General features: G+C 26.6%; 1 protein-coding gene across 5 annotated transcripts in view; it reads right to left on the bottom strand.

The window, feature by feature from the left end:
- Positions 1-12910, bottom strand: part of LOC101241327 (leucine-rich repeat-containing protein 71) — a 24578-nt gene extending 11668 nt beyond the window's left edge. For 2 of the 5 annotated variants that reach the window (XM_065788819.1, XM_065788820.1), the window contains exons 1-8: positions 12714-12910; positions 10506-10652; positions 10239-10370; positions 5518-5593; positions 5342-5416; positions 3733-3804; positions 3502-3649; positions 1378-1461 (exon numbers count right to left, since the gene is read on the bottom strand). In XM_065788819.1, the coding sequence (XP_065644891.1) occupies positions 1378-1461; positions 3502-3649; positions 3733-3804; positions 5342-5416; positions 5518-5593; positions 10239-10370; positions 10506-10652; positions 12714-12870 (891 nt within the window). In that variant the 5' untranslated portion in view covers positions 12871-12910. Of the gene's footprint in view, positions 1-1377; positions 1462-3501; positions 3650-3732; positions 3805-5341; positions 5417-5517; positions 5594-10238; positions 10384-10505; positions 10653-12713 lie in introns of all 5 variants that reach the window. The other 3 variants (XM_065788821.1, XM_065788822.1, XM_065788823.1) reach the window with 2 other exon arrangements.
- Positions 12911-13182: the final 272 nt, after the last annotated feature.

Genomic DNA, 13182 nt, shown 5'->3' with positions numbered 1-13182 from the left:
CAAATTTTTACCAAAAAATTGAGAATTGAACTTGAAAAATGCTTGTCAAAATTTTACGAAAAAATTTAAAATTGAACATGAAAAATCCTTGTCAAATTTTTTACCAAAAAATTGAAAATTGAACTTGAAAGAAAAATCAACAAGAAAATTTCTTGTCAAATTTTTACAAAAAAAAAATGAAAATTCAGTCGGAGTCATCCGCCAAGTCAATTGCAGCAGCCCTCTTCTGAGCAGTTCCAGATGGCCCAGCAGCTGCAGATGGCCCAGAAAAAAGCACAAAAATGCATGAAAAATATTAGTGAAACAAGTAAAGAAAAAAATGAAACAACAAAAGCACACCCAGCACAACCATTCACCTCCCAGGCTTCCATGACACTCACAAAACTGAGGGGGAAATGCTAGACGGTGCGCCCGACCTTCACGCGCGTGTGCACGCCATTTGGCAGTCCCGGTTCGTTAACCGAGTTCCGGTTCGTTAACCGGGGGAGGATTTTGGGCAAACTCTCGGTTCGTTAACCGAAAGTTCGCTAACAGGGGGGTTCGTTAACCGGGGGACGACTGTATATATATACACATACATATACATATATAGCTTCAAAAATATATACATACATATAGATATAAAAGCTTCAGAAAAATTGGACTTAACCCACTTGATCAAAAACAGGTGCATGCGTGAAACTTTCTAAAACAAAATGAAGATAGGGTCTGACCCTACTGTCGACCTAGAAGTCTTTGAGGTCAGCAAAAAATTCTCGAACTTGTTTCTATGTTTTAGTAATTTCTATGTTTTAGTAAAACTTTCAAGTCAAATTTTTTTTACCAACCTGATGCTGATCTCTAACAGATTAAGGTTGGCCAATTATTTTCGACCTCATTTTTCCTAATTTCAAATGCTGCTTAAACATATAAATATAGATAATATATTGACTATAATTATTTACTATTTAAGATTGATAAACAGTAGTACAGATAGTTTGATGATTGATGCATAGGTTTTTTATTTTAGATATTATTAAGGTGTTTCTTAGTTTATTTTAGATATTAATAAGGTGCTTTTAGATATTAAGGTGTTTCTTAGTCATTTATAACTTAAATAAATTTGTAATTTAGTTTCAAGTTATAAATATAACATATTTTTAAAAGTAAAACCTGAACCAAAATTAAAACTATTTAGAAAAAACAATTTTAATTTACTAATTTTTTTATTCCATATTACTGGGAATGTAATGGGTTTCCTTTTCTGGCACAAAAAAGTTTTTTTATGATTTGCAATTAATTTTTTTATGATCTGCAAATAATTTTTTTCTTCAGATGTAATATGTTTTTTTTAAATAAAGAAATATCGTGAAAAATACATTTTTTGAAATATAATACCTGAGAAAGACTAAGAGCACCATCATCAGATATATTATTACTTGCAAGATTTAAAGATAGTAAACTTCTATTCATGCGCAATGCCTACATTTAAAAAAACTAAATAATGACTTCAAGAATATGAGACATCATGATATATATATATATAAAATTATTTAAGAAGGCAATAACCCGCAGTAACATTTTTTTCTGAAATTTTTTTTTTACAATTCCTTAAGCTAATAAAATCTCATACTATCTATACTTAATTATATTTTTCATTCCACTATATAATATTTGCAATAGAATTTGTTATTATTATTAAACCAATAGCATTTACTAGCTATTTTTTATAATAATTTTTGAGGATAACTTTCTTATTATAGAGGATTTCTTGTTTAGAGGATTTTCTTTCTTATTATAGAGAATTCTTATTATAGAGGATAACTTTTTTATAATTCTTATTATAGAGGATAACTTTTTTATAATTCTTATTATAGAGGATAACCTTTTTTATAATTCTTATTATAGAGAATAACTTTTTTATAATTCTTATTATAGAGGATAATTCTTTTATAATTCTTATTATGGAGGATAACTTTTTTATAATTTTTATTATAGAGGATAACTTTTTTATAATTCTTATTATAGAGGATAACTTTTTTATAATTCTTATTATAGAGGATAACTTTAATATAAATAACACTAATTACTAAAATAAAAAAAATAGTACTAATGATTTAATCATGTTAAAGCTTTTAACACTTTTTGAAATTTGATATATAAATAAGAAATATGCTATAAAAACATTTAAACATATTTAAAAAAAAAAAAGATTCAATGGTTTTTTTTGCTAGCAATAAAAACATATCGGTTTTATCAACCTTTCTAAATTGTATTCAACCCACTACCACTAAACTGCACAGTATGTCAAATGCAGTCTCTATAATTTGAATTAATTTTGCCATGTTGCATGGTAAAAGGTTTAGACAAGTGGTATCACGAAAATAAAATTTTTAAAGATAACTAAATATATTTTACATAAAACAGCACAAACCATATTTAATATGAAGTAAAAAATGTAAGTAATATATTTTAAATAAACAATAAACTTTAACTTATATTTTTGCTCCAACAATAATTTTGATTTTAATATAAAACTTTACTTTACAGAGATTAAAAAAAAATGAGCTTCAGATTTCACAACATGGTGTTTAAAAAGTAGAGTAGATTTTCTGCCTGAACTTTACCCTATCACACCTTTTCCAGAAAGCATATCTCTAAGTATTTAATGTTGAACAGGGTACAACAATACCGCTTTACACAAAAATGTTGAAAATAATGATCTGAGATGGTTTGCTGTACTAAATACTTTAAAAATACCTTAAATGCGGTAGTGGTGTAGTGGTAGAGCGCTCGCTTCATAAGCGAGAGGTTCCGAGTTCAATCCTCACCACGTCCCTGGTAGTACCGCGCTCAACTTGTTTCTCCGCACAGCGGCCTTGTTTGTCAAGGTTCGTGTTTCGAAGTTATAGAGTTGAGAGAGGGTTATGACCACAATTAAGTAGCCTCCTCATCTGTAGTGGCCTTCTGGGCCTTGGGGAGGTGAAATAACAAAAAAAAAAAAAAAAAAAAAAAATCAAATATCTCCTTTTTGCCTTATATTAGAGGGAAAAAAAAAAGCTTAACTTCACCTGACTACATGGTTAATTATTATTAACCCATTGCAAAAAATTTAGCAAAAATATCAATAAACTATTTTATATGAATACTAACCAATTTAAATTAAAAATGTACTAAAAAAAACAAACAAAACTGTCATAACAATTCATATTTTAACATAAATTTAGCAATAAATTGAATACTACTAAAATAAATAATAATAAATTGGATTATTAATTAAGTTTTTAGCTACAGATATTTCCCAGTACTTGTACAGACCTTTATTATACAAACTGTGTGTTTACTATAGCAAGATATTATTTTGATAAAAAAATAAAATAAAACTGATGAGATGTTTCCAGATATATAACATAATGATTTGGAATTAATTTAATTCACTGACCTTTAATGAAAATTGTATCAATTTTCTCTAACCTCATGAAATATTTATAAGATATTTACACAATTACAACATTAACTTACTTTTGCTATATAAGAGCCACCAATATCAGTTATCTTATTAAAACAAAGATTTAATGTTAGCAGTGATTTGTTAATTAAAAGTGCATCAGAAATGAGCTTTGCTGCTGAATCGTCCAGATGGCAACTTCTCAATGATAAGTTTTGTAAACTTTAAAAAATATATAAAACAAAAATTTTCAAAACCCACAAGTGTTTTAAAACAATTTTGCTATGTGGGCATAACATACTTACACTGATTTCTCGGTTATGAACATATCAAATCTTTGATTACTTATGTTGTTGTTACCATCTAATCGAAGTGTTCTAAAAATATATCTTTATTTTAAATAGTTTTTCTATGAATATAAACAATCATATGGTCTAATATAATTGCATTAAAAACCAATGAAATGATGATAACAAAATAAATTATTATTTAAAACACATTTATTTAAATATGATTAAATGCAGCAAAACAAGAAAACAACTTATAATATTTGTAAAAAATTTTATTATAAAAATAGTGAAATCAAAAATCATTTCAAAAAAGAAAGAACAAATCAAAATAAAATCTATATTTTAAAAAGACTTGAAACTTCGTTAGTCTATTTCTCATAAAAACTGTACTGGTCACCTGACATGTTAAACTGAAAAAAGAAAGCCAAATTAAAGAAACTTGTCAACAATCAAAGTGTCAATTGAAGCAAATTGGGTTCAATATAAAAAAAGGAACATTTAATACAAAAAATATTTCAAAAATATACTATTGAACAGTAATTATAGGCAAAAAAAATATTGAAAACTTGTTGGCCAGATTTAAAATACAAAATCAATTATGTTCATTGATAATGAAAAATACTTTTGTTTTGTAGGTGATAACATGCCTAAGAATTCTGAATACTACACAAGCAACAAATAAACATGCCCGGAAAGTAATTGGTTTGTAGAAAAATAAATTTTAAAACTATATTTTAATGTCAATAGCTGCATCTGACCATGATATCTTTGAGCTATTGTTTCATACTTCGTAAAATGTAACAGTCAATAGAACAACTAATTTAAAAAAAAAAAATCTTTTTCATTCAATCACTAGAAGCATGGTGAGTTTTAATTCAAAAATTAATACTTATTATAGAAAAATCTGAATAGTTTTTCTTTTTTTCTAATATAGGTACTAATGTTTTCTTTTTGTCCAATAACTTATGCATCATCTGTTACATCACTACGCATACATAAAAAAGCCTAACAAAAAATATTCAACTTAGCATAAAAAATTGTCAAGCTTTAAAAATATTTAAATCAGGAGCAAAGTAGCAAAAAATAGCAGAACTAATACGGCTAAAACTAACAAGGACAAAAACTACCGAATCCAAATCAGCAAGGACTGAAATCAAGACCAAAAAGTTTTAGTGAAGTTAGAATTTGAAAAATAATCAGTTATCCAAAAGCTAAACCTTTGGACTGCTTTTTTTTAACTTCAATTATTGTATATTCTATATTTTTCAAATGTTATTACTAATTTTGTAAAAGAAAATTTGTTACTACACAATTTTTATTGTTAAAATTGTCACTATTAAAATATTAAAATGTTTTTATAATTTAAACCATAATCTAGTTTTTGTATTTTAACTACTTTTAATTATGCTTTATATTTAAACCTAACCCCTTAACTGTTTTTTTAAAATTTCAATGAATTAAATTTGTCCCTCTTTAATCTTAAACTATGTTTAAGATAAAACACAGTTTAAGATTACAAAAGTTTCACACTGCAGTTGTTCAAAGGATAAAAAAAGATAAAAAGATGTAATTAGTAACTAAAATCTATAAAGGTAATTATAAATGCATTTAACAAAAATGATACCGAAGTGAAGTCAATGTATTAAGACAAACTGCCAGATCATTTAATGTGTGGTCATCTAGTCCTGTGTTCCAAAGACTAAAAAAAAAATGATGTTTAGAATAAATAGCGAAAAAGTGTTTTTAAAAATAAATTATCAAAAAAAATTCTGCAAGAAATTTTTTGTCTTTGTCACTCACTCAATCAAGTTAATTTTCTCCAAATCAGGTATAGTTGCAGTTAAAATAGTAACAAATTTTTTATCTAACTTCCATCCTAAAAAATCAAATAATATTTTTCTTACAAATGATTCATCTTGATACAATGTATTTCATAGAAACAACATACATAAATTAACTCTCCCTTAATTTATCTTCTCAAAGCTAATATAAAATTCCAAGGGATATATATTAAATATATACAATATTAGCCTAATATTTTCTTCATAAAAAAAATTGTTTTAAGTTATCTAAAATTCCCTTGTGTATATTTATAAACACATATATAAGGTACTTTAGTAATTTTACAATGTATGACTAAAAGTCTTTAACATCATAAATATCTTACTCACACTTAGTTAATAAGTCGATCAAAAGGCTTAACAACAGAATGTTTTAATAGCAAGTTTTGAATTAAAAAACTTTTTGATGTTTTAATTTTTGATGTTTTAAGATCTAACTATGGTCAACTTTATTGCAAAAATTCAAACATTAAAAAGTCTATTAAATGACAAAATAAGACTTTTTCAACTGTCATTAAATTTGCCAACTATGTCACTTGTGGTTTTTTTAGTTATATCATTGGTTATTTAAGCAGTACTGCAAAAAAAAAAAAAAAATCCATGCAAAGACCGTAACAAAAAAACCCCACAAATTGGTTTTAGCTACGTTTGGAACATTAGGATTTAAGTATTTTTATTATATTTTTTTAAATGTAAATTCACCTCCCCAAAGTCGAGAAAGCTACTACAGATGAGGAGGCTACTTAGTTGTGGTTATAACCCTCTCTCAACTCTATAACTCCGAAACATGAACCATGACAAATAAGGCCACTGCGCGGAGAAACAAGTTAAGCGCGGTACTACCAGGGACATAGTGGGGATCGAACTCGGAACCTCTCAAGCGCTTTACCACTACACCACTACCGCATAATCATAAGCGTGAATTATAATTTACTAATTAAAAATACTAATTTTAGCAAATTGTTAGGAGCAATAGTTAACACAGTTTAACAAAAAAAAATTTCTGCGCAGAGCAAACAATATGTTTTTCTTATAGCATTTCTCATTTTGATTTCAAATGTGCAACTCATTTTTGACCATCAGGTCAAGTTGTAAAGATATTTGGGTTCAAATCTTTTGCATTTGGGGTAAAATCCCTAATATTGTTAAAAAAAAATTATTCTAAAGTATAATAATAAATTAAATACTGTGAAACTTATTTAAGGGAAAAGTTTCCAAATAGTTAACTAAAGTAACACAACATTAGAGCAGTTTAAAAATAAATCGAAACGATTACAGAGGTCAATAACAACAAAAACTTTTTTTCTGGTGTCAAACAAACAAAATGTTTTTCGAGTAAAATTTATTATACTGATTTCGAATATGCAACTTGTTTTTCACCTTCAAGTCAAGTTGTAAAGATATTTGGGTTTAAATCTAAAACATTTGGGGTAAAATCCTGAATATTGCCAAAAAAAATGTCAAGATGGGTCTCATAAGAAGCGTATTTTCATAGGGATTTTAGAAAACATAAATATTTTTACTTCAAATTTATTGACAAAAAAAAATTGTGAAAAAATTCTAAAGACTCTTAAAACAATTTTAACAAAATGTTTCTCAGCAAAAATATAAAAAGTATTTATTTTTATTATAAACAAATATTGCTCTTAAAATCTCTGAAAATACGCTTCTTTTGAGACCCAGGTTGACATATTTCGATTTTTCGGACAAAAACACATCTTTCTACAGTATTTGTGACAATAAGTATATAATAAATAATATTTTATAACTAATATATTATGGTTAATGCAAAAGAATTCAAAGACACTCTGGATGCACTGGAGAGTAAACTGATAATTGAGTATGAATCAAAAATTAATAATGCTGTAGCAGATTTGAATAAAAAGATAGAATCATTAGTAACAACAGGTGCTGATTTAACTAAAAAGAATGAAGATTTAAAATAAAAGTCATAAATGTTATTGTTCCTGCTCCGAATGAAGCTTGGAATATTGTAACTGGTAAAAAATTGAATAAAACTCAATCTCAGATTGACATTATTAATACAAATAAAACTGATGGCACAGATATAAAGAAAGATGGCAAAAGTAAAGTTTCAGATTTATTGGATCAAGTATCGATAGATAGACATCATTTGATTCATGCATTAAGATTAAAATCTAAAAAGGGTATTGCACCAGTAGTTGTTGAGTTAAAAAATAAAGAAACAAGAAATAACTTTATAAAAAAATCATACTGTAAGTTTAAGGATATTTATGTAAATCCTGATTTAACTGATGCCCAGAAAAACTTGGATAAACAACTCAGAGAAACAATGTAGAGAATTAAACAAACCACTAAACCTAAAAGTCAATTGGGATAAAGTTAAAAGCTATCACATAATTAGAAATAAACAAATGGCGTTAATAAACCAATAGCAATTGTTGTTCAAGTCTTCAAAGAGTAACACTGACACAAATAATTATAGACATTCTATACATATTCCTTGTCAATATTTATATAACCAATATAACCAATTAAGTGACCCTGATACAGCCACTGGAAGAGAAAAGCATTTGGATTTAAGTGCTAATACACTGCAGGTAAATGAAATGAATCAAGAACTTAAAAAAGGTTTAAAAACAAAAAAATTGATTATTTAACAGGTTGGTATACAAATGCAACCTCTTTAAATAATAAATTTGATGAATTGATTGATGATATACCCAGATCTAAGGCTCAAGTTATATTTGTGTGCGAGACTTGGTGGTCAGTAATGTCTACTACTAATATTCCGGGTTATAATCTGTTTAAAAAGGATTGTCAATTTAGTCGTGGTGGTGGAGTATGCATTTATATACAAGAGAATATTAAATCATGTATATGAAATATGAAATAAATGAACAATCTCTAATAAATGAAAATATTGAGCAAGTATGATGTTTGACTGAAATTAGGGAAGAGAAAATTTTATGCGGTTGTATTTACCCGACAGGTCTTTGTAATAATAAAAAGTGTGTTGACATGATAAAATCATTAAAGCAGGCATATGTACTCAAACAAAATAACAAAAGCTCTGGTATTTTAATATGTGGTGATTTTAAGTGGAATGACAAAAACTTTGGTGAAATTATAAATGAGAGTGACACAACAGCAAGTATGTTTATTGAGTTGTTACATGAGTGTTATCTGCACCAAAATGTTATCCACTAGGATGGATAATATTTTGGTGCAGTAAAGTTTGGTATAGATACTAACATTTTAGACCTTATTTTAACTTATAATAACAGCAGAGTTTATATTCTGGAGCATTTTCCACTGTAAAGTGGTATCCATCATGGTCATCATATTTTGAAATTTAGATTTGGATATAAAAATAGGTCTAATTTAATAATATCACAACAAACAATAAGGAAGAAAAAAATACTGGAATTATTTAGACTTGGATTTGGGTCATCTTTGTTAAATTGGTGTAAACCATTTTTGTCAGATTGAACTCAGAGGGTGGTGATAGGAGAATTATTTCAAGTTGGAAGATGGTAACTAGTGGAGTACCGCAAGGTTGAGTACTTGGACATCTTTTATTTGTTACCTTTGTTAATGACCTATGTAGAGGGATTATTTAAGTCACTAAATTATATGCAGACAATACCAAAGTTATTTCAACCAATCATTGTTATGATGATAATAAACTATTACAAGAGGACATTAACATGTTAGTAAAATGGTCTGAAGATTGGTTGATTAAAATTAATGAATCAAAATGTAAAGTCATGCATATTGGTAAAAAGAATCTAGATATGAATATAAATTGAACAACTCAGTTTTAACAGAAACAACAATAGAAAAGATCTTGGGATTTTCATTTCAAATAATCTAGAGTGGAAATATCATATTAATTCAGCTATAGGCAAAGCAAACAGAAAATTAGGCATGATCAAAAGCTCTTTTGAGTATTTAGATGAATTTTCATTAAAGTTACTATACAAATCATTAGTACGTCTTCATTTGGAATATGGAGCAGCAGTTTGGAGTCCATTTTGGAAGAAGGACATTGACAATCTTGAACTTGAGAAACACAGGGCTCTTAGTATCAAATCTTTAAATAGAATTCATATGAAGAAAGATTAAAGATACTTGAACTGCCAACTTTGCATGATAGAAGAAGAGGTGATCTGATTCAAATGTATAAGATCTCAAAAGGAAAAGATATTGTTAATTTTCACCACCCTCATTAAATTTTGAGCTGGAACAATCAAGTACTAGTAACAATTGTAAAATACGCAGACAATTTGCCAATTCGAGAATTTATCACTATTTCTTCACAAACAGAGTTACAAATCATTGGAATTCTCTTCTTCAATGGATAATAGATTAAGATAACTTAAACCTTTAAAAAACAGCATTGATAAATGTTTTGGTTTCTGAACACTATCTTTTTTAATCGGCTGTCATAGTCATAATTCTACATAATTAAGACTCACCACACCTAAAGTGTGTACAGCATCTTTTCTATTCTATTCTATTCTATAACTCCACAGGGTGTTAAACAACTTGTATTATAAATTAAGTGATAATATATAATACAAGTAATTTAAATTACATAATTTATATTCAGTTTTTTTACAAAATAAATCATAATGGTACACTAATGATTTAATAACCATACAAAAAAACAGCAAAATTTTTATTTTTTCATACCCCTTACATGCAGTTCTTTGAGTACTTTTTTGCCGCCATCATCCTCAACAGTAATATCAACTTTTAACTTCTTATTTTTATCAGATATCATGCCACTTGAATTGACATCTTGAGGTAGAATTAACTTCTTGTCTGTTTTTAAATGCTTATATACAATTAATAGAAATTTCAACATTAAATAAATAATAACTAAAAAACTAAACATTTAAAAAGTTACAACATAGACCATCTAATATTAAATATATATAATCATAAGAAAAATTCAACCTTCTCTATTTTTGCTAATGTCAGCAATTGCAACAGATTTAGATGAAAAATGGGTGGAGTCAAGAGTACTACAAACTGATGGAAGATCCAGCAAGAAACATAGCTCTGTGAAATCTTTTTCAAAATTTCCATTTGGTTGATACTTCTCTGGTAAGAATTTTTAAATAATTTCAAATAAATTATTACCAAATATAACACTCTGCAACCAAAAAGAACACCCCGCATAAAAATCAGGCTAGATGCTCAAAAAAATCAATTCAAGTTATTCATTTTTAAAACAAGTTATTTCGAAGTTTGCTAAAACACTTATAACTTTGTCAGTATATTTCAACTATTTTAAAGAAAACTTTGTGGAACACCATTTCTGGTTTACCTAATTTTTTGATGTCATTATTTGCATTATATAGATAGGTCAAGAAATTAAAGCCTTATAAAATTATATACAGCGGTCCCCCTCAATTTACTAATAGTAAAAACAGATGACTTCAAAGCCTTATAATGTTTTTCTGATTTCCAAAAACTCTCACTTATTCAAGAAAACAAAAGAAACTCTCACTTATTCAAGAATTATTTTCTAAACAGTTCTGTCTTACAAATAGTTTCTTTTATTAACTTCAGAAAAATTTTTATAAACTTTAGAAAAAAATAACATGACTTAACTTTGAAAATATCTGAATATTTAAAAAATGCTAAAAACAGCTGAAATAAAGTTAATTGCAGTATTTTTATTAACACTTTTCAAACTTAGTTTTCTTTTTTTTTCAAACTTATTTTTCTTTTCATTTCAAACTTAGTTTTCTTTTTTAAGTTTGTTTTCTGATTAGCTACAACCGTCTGCAATAAATAGAAATAATATAAGCAGTTTGTTGCAGTTAATATAATAATTTCATATTTTTATTGGGTATTTATGTATTATTTGACAAATTTTTTCTTGGGAAGATAACAGATCTTAAAGGTGACTTTGTATAAACTGTTTACAAAAACCTAGCGATTATTTTAGGTATCCAAAAATACCAGATATCCAATTAGTGACATTATTGCCACATTATCGGAGTATGAACTCAAAAACTTTTTAATTATTGAACTCTTTAATACTCCTAATATATGAGAAGAAATTTTAAAAAAGCTTAAACTGGTTGATATTTTATATCTTATTTTAAGAAATGACTTCACATAGACTAGTAGGCAAAAGAGAGGGGCACTGGTTTCCAACAATCCATTTAATTTTGCCAAAATGAAAAAAAATGGTGCCATTTTTGTTGCAAACATAACAAGTTAAAAATATTTTCTTTTTAATATAGTTAGACCTGAGGTCTTATTTTCTAATATTGTTAGATAACATGTGTTAGAAATTTACAAACTCAAAATGGCTAAAAAATGGACTTAAAGGTAAATTGGCAATATACTTTTAGATACATATACATAATAAGTTGCCTATATATTGCTAATTTTATGCAGACAAGTGTAGCTATTCAGAAATCTAACTTGAAAGGTTATATTGAGAAATAGAAAAATACTACAGTTAAATTCATTTTGACTGTTTTAGCATTTTTCAGATTTTTTCTAAATTGAGGATGTTATAATTTTTTTAGCAATACAAATTACTAATTTTAATACAAAATTATATAAAAAATGGTTCTAGAAAAAATAAGCAACTTTTTAAAAATTAAGTGTTTATAAAGCTATAATTTCTAAATTGTTGCACTTAGAAGTCTAAAATTTTAAATTTAACTTGTCTAAATAATGCAACAATGATATGTATAAATCAGGAAAATCAACTTTTCAATCAAAAGTTGAAATATAATGAACTGATCAAATGTTCAAAAAAGTTATTCTAAGTGATTATACACATTTTAAATAAATGTTCATAAAGATTACTTTATAAAACCATTTTGAATAAACTTTTAACAGCATAAATTGATTTTCTGCAAAGGTTTCATAATTGATAAATTAAAAGATGGTTTAACTTTAAACACTATTAAAAACTGTTTCATAAACTAAGAAATGGACCTGGTTTTTTTAAGAGCATCACAAAAACATGAAAGTTGAAGCATAAAAAAAATTAGAAATTAAAATTAATTTTTTTTTAATATTTAATTATAATTCGTCACAATAATTATAAAAACAACTTATCTATTACACTAAAAGGAAAAAAAAGCTAAATTTAACAATTGCAAAAAATCGAACAAAATTTAAAATTTAACCAACCAAACAATGCTCTTTTTTCATCACTGGAAAGTATTTTATTATAGATCTTTGGCTCCTGAGTTGATAGGGGTTGTGTAGTTGGTGCTTGCTGCGCAGATGTTGTTGAAATTGCTGGAGCAGGAACTTTCCCTGATTTATCCAAATTTTTTTTAGCCATACTTTAATACTTTTCTAGAATGTCAAATATTATTGCAAAAGTAAAAATAAAAGTAACACTTCCACAAAATATTTTAAACTTAAATAAACACTAAGAAATTAAAATTTTAAAAATTTAGATATCATTTTAGCAATTTTGTGCGAAAACAAGTATTTTTTCAAGCAAATTTTCAACTGATGAAAATTGGTCTTAGATGTAAGTACTTTTTTAAAATTCCATCATACATAAGTTTACTGTTCACTTATAAAAAATTCAATTAATTAATAATTTAATTATAATTAACTATTTTATTAGAGCACATTTATCTTTTTA

This window comes from Hydra vulgaris, chromosome 01, assembly GCF_038396675.1.
Source record: "Hydra vulgaris chromosome 01, alternate assembly HydraT2T_AEP".
Classification (NCBI taxonomy): Eukaryota; Metazoa; Cnidaria; class Hydrozoa; order Anthoathecata; family Hydridae; genus Hydra; species Hydra vulgaris.
Note: the sequence above shows the minus strand (reverse complement) of the source record. Positions and strands in the feature narration are given on the sequence as shown.